This window comes from Orbicella faveolata, unplaced genomic scaffold (assembly GCF_042242905.1).
Source record: "Orbicella faveolata isolate gen_17 unplaced genomic scaffold, um_ofav_v1 contig_2, whole genome shotgun sequence".
Classification (NCBI taxonomy): domain Eukaryota; kingdom Metazoa; phylum Cnidaria; class Anthozoa; order Scleractinia; family Merulinidae; genus Orbicella; species Orbicella faveolata.
In genome coordinates, this window is record NW_028301547.1 from 17,333,902 (window position 1) to 17,342,000 (window position 8,099).

At 40.0% G+C, this 8,099-nt stretch overlaps 1 protein-coding gene and 1 pseudogene across 1 annotated transcript; both read right to left on the reverse strand.

Moving 5' to 3' along the window:
• Nucleotides 1-201: 201 nt before the first annotated feature.
• Nucleotides 202-2,069, reverse strand: LOC149112216 (uncharacterized; annotated as a pseudogene).
• Nucleotides 2,070-4,924: 2,855 nt separating this feature from the next.
• LOC149112217 (uncharacterized) lies at nucleotides 4,925-6,922 on the reverse strand. Its single transcript, XM_089290001.1, has one exon. The coding sequence runs from the start codon at nucleotides 6,851-6,853 to the stop codon at nucleotides 5,234-5,236; it is 1,620 nt and encodes a 539-aa protein (XP_089146127.1). The 5' UTR covers nucleotides 6,854-6,922; the 3' UTR covers nucleotides 4,925-5,233.
• Between the last annotated feature and the right edge of the window lie 1,177 nt (nucleotides 6,923-8,099).

The following is an 8,099-nucleotide window of genomic DNA, read 5'->3' on the forward strand; positions in this document are numbered from 1 at the left end:
AAAACACCATTTCTTTAATTATTCCGTATAAAAAATTTGTTGAACATAATGATGAGACTGATGAGAAAGCAGACTACTCACTAGATATATATGATTCATTTGTCTAATCAGTCTAAGTAGGGTTGTATGTCAATGTCTGGAACCCTCCCTCCCCGCCCTCCCTCTTTCGCTATGGGGCAATGTAACAAGCCATTTCCGAGTTACCACGTGCCTCTGTATCAAAAGGAGTCTACGTTCGAAACCTTTCATATGAAAATGAATTTGAATCGCATGAAAATGAACCAGTAGGTGGAACACATTTTCATATGAATGGTTTGGCACGTCACGAGCACTCGTTTTGACACAGAGGCAAAGGGAAACTCGAAAATGGCCTGTTGCAGGGAGAGCACTAAATCGAATCATTACGGTATCTTGTCTTGACAGACATTCCCTAAGTGAAAGACATTCTGTAAGGCTGATATGAGGACTTTTCAAAGCGCTCATGTAGAATTACTAAAAGATTCGTGCTAACCCACATAGCCAAAGGCACTGCATTTACAATCGCTACCAAGATATGTCTTTTCCTTCTTCTTCGCTAAACAGCCATGACAGCTATATTCTGATAGCGAGTCTCGATCGCTAGAGAGACGCTGGTGAAAAACCACTCGATCACCAGTTGAACTGAAGCTGCGATAGCAAGAGACTGCAGCAGTTCTAAAACGGAATCGTCTTTTAAGTATATATATTGATACAAGTACATTAATCCGTTAACAGACACTTCAGTAGTTGATTCATACAACATGCTCATGATAGCGACATCAGCCATTATATTAGTCTCTCACGGCGAGGAGTACGAAAACTTCCCCAAGGAGCTGATGTTCTTTTCCAGATTACGAGACAAATATGATCAATCACAACCATGGTACTTCGTTCTATGACTTCTGCAGCGCCGTGAATTATTCCAAGAATGGCGATTGGTTGCAAACTGCCAAGATCCGCTTGTAAAATTCGAAGTATAACCGCTGAGCCACAATATAACGGCGCCAGTAAGACGTACGAACATCCGGGATAATTATCCCGGATGGGCAATGTTCCACAACCGCTGGACAGAAATCCGCGAGATTACTTTGAGAACGACTGCAATGAGAGGAGCGAAGAGTGCGATTAGCAGTTTGCCCTCTTTGTTTTCCTTGTTGTAGACTGGGTAAATAAAAGAGGTGGTAATGATGGCAAATATGAAACACAAACAGCCGGGTATTATCATTTGGAAGAACAAAGTGACCCGGCGTCTCCTTGACCTTATGCAAAGGTGATTCGTTAGAAGATAGACTTGCCAACATACACTGAGAAGAAACAAAATGTTGAGTGGAATCTTCTGTAAAGAGGAAACCTGCGAATGAGATATTCCCAGGGCTTGTAAAGCAAAACGATAAAGTGAATCCAAACAGTAAATAAGGCAGCAAACTAGGATCAGTTTTCTTTTTATTCCCAATAATTGATATGAGCGAAAAAGAAATAGCATGCTTGTAAAGTACCATGATGTAAAGGAAGGCGCAAGAGATCACGGTGGATGTTGTTCTTATCCACTGTACTTTCTCTGGAATTGGTTGGGTTTCTGAGTGAAATTCACAGCAGTGCAAAGTGTTATAACAGACGTAAGAGATCGACATGTATACCAAACCCACGACGATTGCGGTCAGAAGTGAGATCAAAGCTCCATTGTACATTGATTTCCATATTGCTGTGAGAGCCGCTGGTCTGAGTCGCTTCCAAGCCATTGCGCTATCTTGATGTCGTTGATCTTCCTGCATTTCTTCGTTTTCTTCTGTGGAGCACGCGTTTATTACCCTGATATCAAGCCCACCATATGCTGGAAAATTAAAGCTTGCAGTTTCTCTGTCGCTGTACTCCTGGTAAATACGCTCATCAACAGGATGATAATACCATTCTCGACCTGTACTTTGTAGAGGATTGTAGCCCAAAGACTCTGCCGTGTATTCAGGTTCTTGTGGGTTGTAGTGCTCTGTGACTCCTCGTGTAAAACTGAACACGATATGACCAAACACCTCTATCAGTGTACTGCTGCTCATTTTACTAGGAAAAGTAGGTAGTGTCAATATTACAATCGTAGTTGTTTTCAATACACAACTTTTAGTTTTCTCGGCTTAGACAAAAGAAAGGATTGAAATTTGACCGATGACGAGGTCAGTGAAGTCGGGGTGGAAAGTGAAATTTCAAACGTTTAGAGGACTTGTCTAAACTTTATTTAAATGTTCCAACTGTTAGAACAGCATATTTCACTTCATTGTCATAAATGCTATAATTTACGAAAATTGATGGGCGTGTTTAAAATGAAAGAAACACTATAGTAACGCAAGGAAGCTTAAAAAAAGAGTAGAATGTCCCGGTTGGCCAATAAGAAAAACAAGGTTACGTTAATTTTTACTACAACCTCAGTTGGCCTGTGATGCTCTGTGTTCATCGTTATTTTCTCTGCATGGCTGTCTAGCTAGTAATATTACAGTCATCAGTGAAATGAACATTTCATTTTCTTGTTTAAACAAGAATCACCTAAAAAGTCAAGGCGTGGCGGAAGAAGAACCAAAACAATTATGTCGGTTGATGCGTTAACGACACCAACAGCAGTAAACAGCCAAAATTACTTAGTGAAATCAAGATCATGCTCTCTTGGTGAAATAGATGACTTTCGCAACCGAATTCACTGACAACCATGTATAGCAATCAGTTTATATACATGTATATATCTTTTTAACCAAGCGCGATGGCCATACCGGGGAATAGTACGGACCAGACAAAGCGAATTCCGTACAATAAAGAGCAGGGATGAGCTCGGTAAGAGTGACAACGTTAACTGGCGTCTGATGCTTCCAAAAAAGGAAGGAAAAGAAAGTTGGTGGAAAACGAAACTCAGTCTTTCATGTGAAGGTTTATTCTGTTAGAAAAATGAGCCATAAAACTACGAGAAAAGCTTTGGCAGCGTCCACAGTACGGCGAAAAAATTTGACAACGCATTTTTTTTTCTACTGTTAGGCCTAACCTCCACAGTAATCCGTCACCAAAACGGAACTTTTCAAAAACGCTCTTCAAACCGGAGAAATTTGAATACTTTTCGAAATTTGAATAGCTTTTCGAAATCGATGACGTCACGATAATTATGTGATTTCCCTGACCAAGTTTTCGTGAAACACAAATACAAAATGACCGGTGATTGTTGCGTTTTAAAATTCCTCCGGCTTAGTGTGGACTGAAAACATTTGATGCGTTTTCAGGAGAGTGAAAGCTCCGTTTTCAAATTCCTCCGGCGTAGTGTGGATTGAAAACATTTGATGCGTTTTCAGGAGAGTGAAAGCTCCGTTTTCAAATTCCTCCGGCGTAGTGTGGATTGAAAACATTTGATGCGTTTTCAGGAGAGTGAAAGCTCCGTTTTCAAATTCCTCCGGCGTAGTGTGGATTGAAAACATTTGATGCGTTTTCAGGAGAGTGAAAGCTCCGTTTTCAAATTCCTCCGGCGTAGTGTGGATTGAAAACATTTGATGCGTTTTCAGGAGAGTGAAACCTCCGTTTTCAAATTCCTTCGGCGTAGTGTGGATTGAAAACATTTGATGCGTTTTCAGGAGAGTGAAACCTCCGTTTTCAAATTCCTTCGGCGTAGTGTGGACAGGTCCTTAGCAAGTGGTCGCGCGAGATCACCCGGCACAGTGCCCAAGTGAAACGCCCGGCCATATTTATAAACTGGAAGTGTTTAAAGATAAATTAAGCACCGTATGGTGGCCGCTTATTTATCTTGATTAACTTCGAGTTGACAAATAGCTAGGTATTTGGACTTGGTGTAAAGCGACTGGTTTAAACCCAATTAGACCACGGCTTTCTGTCCGAGCTGCATTTGCTGGAATCGCATCTCTCATCTGCAGTCAGTTTGGTCAAATCTGAGAAAGTTAACGCTTGCAATCAAAAGGCAATATCTTGTTTAGCTTCGTCGTTAGTTGTTCCTTCTCAGACGATGTCATGCTATTCTTGAGAGGTGTCTCAAGGAGAATTGGTTCAACGGATATCAATTTCGCGAAACGTCAGTAAACTTTATTTCTATTATGTCAACAATAAAGCGTTCGTTTGAGAAAACGCCAGATAGAACAGTCACAAAACACTTGATAAGTCAGTCGCAATAGTAACTTTATCTAATCAATTCCTCAATGCCCAATTAGATAGAAGAATCTTTTTGAATATGACTGCTTGCTTGTTAGTAGTAGGTGGTGGATCAGACAAACAACGGCAGTCACTTTGAGCCTAACCCAACGTAAATGACATTAAAGGAAGGTGAAGAATGATCATCGCAGTAAATTTTCCAATTTAAGCAATTGGAAAGAAGAAGCCTGAAAAAAATCAGGGCTTAAATTGGAAAATTTAAATTCAAATATGAATTATTTCATATATACTTCACATCATTTCACTCCTCACGGGAAGATATGAACTCAGTTAATTGACCTCGCTCCCAATGTGTGGCTTCATAGCTCAGTTGGTAGAGCATCGCACCGGTATCGCGGAGGTCACGGGCTCGAATCCCGTTGAAGCCCTGATTTTTTCAGGCTTCTTCTTTGCAATTGCTTAAATTGGAAAATTTACTGCGATGATCATTCTTCACTTTCGTCTACCACCGCAGTTCAAATATGAATTATTTCATGTATAATTAACGTAAATGACATTGATGTATAATTAACAATTAGACCCGTGGCCCTTGAGGGCGAAGTGTCTAATTGTTTTAGTATCACCCAACTAGTCGGACAAAAAAGGCAATAATAAAGTTAGCAAATGCAAGTTGAAGAAACATTTGTTTGGGAATAAAACGAAAGAAAGCGTCACGCTCGATTGCGCCAATTTCGCTACTCGAGGACTAGTAGCGTAGCCAATTAAAATGGAGGGTTTGCATTAGTCCACTAGTTGAGTGATACTAATAACGTCTAATTCATTGCGCTCTGTGCTGCCAAGACTCATACGGGATGAAACCTCACTACTTTGAAAGTCTGGCCCTGTAGCTTCGCCAGTTCGAAATTCTGGGGCGAGTAGAACCTATTATTCTATGACTGTATCATAAAGAACTTATTCAGATGATATTCGATGATAATGTCCTCGTAATTATTATTGACTCGTCAGCGTTTGATCATAGTGATCATTAAGGAGATCGCTTACTGTATAGGTTGTTTAGATAAACGAGGAGGGTTTTTAAGTTTCTTAACCGTCACGAAAACGGCATTTTGCAAGGCTTGTTCACAGACACATTGAAGCGTTCATGTACGATTACTAAAAGGTTTCCAGTTGTCCAAAGAGCTAATGGTACCACATTTACGATCGCGACTAAAACATGTCTTTTCCATCTTCTTCGCCAAACAGCCATGACAGCCATATTCTGATAGCGAGTCTCGATCGCTAGAGAGACGCTAGTGAAAAACCACTCGATCGCCAGCTGAACTGAAGTATGAAAGGCGAAAGACTGCATCAACTTTAAAAGGGAATCGTTTTGTAAGTATATAAATTGATACAAGTACAGGAAGCCGTTCACAGACACTATAGCAGTTGATTCAAACAACATGCTCGTAATAGCGATATCAGCCATTAGTCTCTCACGGCGAGGAGTACGAAAACTTCCCCAAGGAGCTGATGTTCTTTTCCAAATCACATGACAAATGTGATCAATCACAACCATGGTGCTTCGTTCTACGACTTCTAACGCTCCGTGAATTATTCCTAGAATGGCAATTGATTCTACACTGCCAAGATCCGCTTGCAACACTCGAAATACAACCGCTGATCCAAAATACAGCGGTGTCAACAAGGCATAGGAATATCCCGGATGGGTAAGGTTCCATAATCGCTGAACGGAAATTCGCGAGATTGTTTTGACTATGACTCCAATGAGAGGAGCGAAGAGTGCAATTAACAGTTTGCCTTCCTCGTTTTGTTTCCTGTACGCCGGGTAAATGAAAAAGGATGCAGTGTAACCAATGAATAAATGGGAACACCCAGGTAGTATCATTTTTAAGAAAAATGTCAGCTGCTGTTTCCTTGTCCGTCGCATACGGAAATGAAGTGTTAGAAGATAGACTTGCCAGCCTAGACTAGCAGAAAACAGAATATTGAGTGGAATCTTTTGTAGAGAAGAAATCTTTGAATGAGAGATTCCAAGGGCTTGTAGGGCCACACGATAAATTGAATCTAAACAGTAAACAAAGCAAGAAACCAGGAACAGTTTCCTTTTCAAACCTTGCAACTGATATGGACGGAAAAGAAATAGAAAACATGCAAAGGGCCACAAGTAAAGGAATGCGCAAGATATTATACCAGAAACTGATCTTATCCATTGTAATTGCACTGAAATCGACCCCTCTGCATGAAATTCGCAGTTGAGTTCAGTTTTGTAAGAGATATAAGAAATCAACATGTATACTGAACCGATGATGGCGGCAGTTAGAAGTGAAATCAAAGCGCCAATGTACATTGATTTACAAACTGTACGGAGAACAGATGGTCTGAGTCGCTTCCAAGCCATTTCTCTATCTTCATCTTGTTGATCTTCTTGTGTTTCTTCGTCCTCCTCTGGAGAGCACGCGTTTATAACCCTTATTTGAAGACTGTTAGACGCCAGATAGTCTAAGCTTGTGACTTCTCTGTCGCTGTACTCCTGGTAAATAAGCTCGTCAACAGGATGATAATACCATTCTCGACCTGTGCTTTGTAAAGGATCGTAGCCAAAAGACTCTGCCGTGAATTCAGGTTCTTGTGGGTTGTAGTGCTCTGTCACTTCTCGTGTAAAACTGAACACGATATGACCAAACACCTCTATCAGTGTACTGCTACTCATCTCATTCGACAAAGGAAATCTTTGATCCCAATTGTACCCTGAGCTTGCTGTGTGAAGAATCCAACTGGTTGACTGAGTCTGTGAAATTCTTACTGCGTTAGTCACTTAGTTCTTGATGCTCGCGACAATATCAGCTAAGTAAATGCCTTCATTTCAAGGTTTTCAATTTAAGTGCCGTGGTGGATATGAATGATAATAAATGGTCAGTTTCGAAACAATCGATGACTTTCGAAACCAAGAGGAACACCTGTCGGGCTTCGCCTTTAGAAATATGGACTTCTTTATACCGAGATTTACCGTAACACTGGCGGCTTTGGTAAACATAGCGTTAGTTGTTAAGGTCCATTATTGTGATCTAACCTGAACACTGGATTAAAACAATCAGAACCATACGAGAAAAAACAAAGAATCTTAAGGAACTTCTAGAGCAACCAGACAATTACCCAATATATGTGAATTAATAAATTTTCTTTACTTAGGTCATGATCTTTTTAGAGAATGATTTTTTTCGCCATTATTGAGTTTAGGATATTTAGTTCTACGCAATTGTACAAATTAAACCAGGTAGAAGAATATCTTATTTTTTTTTTTCGATTTTTAAATTCGGTTTCTTGTTCCTCTCCTAGGACTGCATATTTTTAAAATTTTCGACAAAATTTTTAATTTTTGATCAAAAGAGATTTGCTTAAGCAGTGATATTCAGAAATGACTGAAAGACTCAGCGTTTCAAAGTGATCATGACGCCATTATCAAGAAAAAGTAAATATAAGAAAGCGATTATTTTAGTAAGCTAGGGCTGAAAATTAACATACTCAATGTGCAAATTGGCTCAAATTTTACCAAAGTGTTTGCTTAGCAATCTACTCAGTATGTTAATTTTCAGGCAAACAGAACCAAAATTAACAGAGAGTACGTAACTACTTTTATTTTTCCCATGAGGGCACGGTAACGAATCCTGCAAACTGATTAGTTTTTCAGTAGCGCGGTCCGGAGTTTCCTATCTCTGACCACGGTCACGCTAACGGCGGGAAACAGCGCGGGTGAAATTGCCATGTTGGTTAATTTTCGTGAGTGAACTAGCAATAATCGTCACCCTTTGTTCTTTTTACACTTCTATCGATGATTAATCAAAGCAAGTTTATCTCTATTCACTTTAAAATGTCAAGGAAAGTCACTGTAAGTAAATTGAATTGAGTATTTTTAAGTTGCGAGAGTTAGTTTTTCTGTTTGTAGCTCGGCGCTGTAA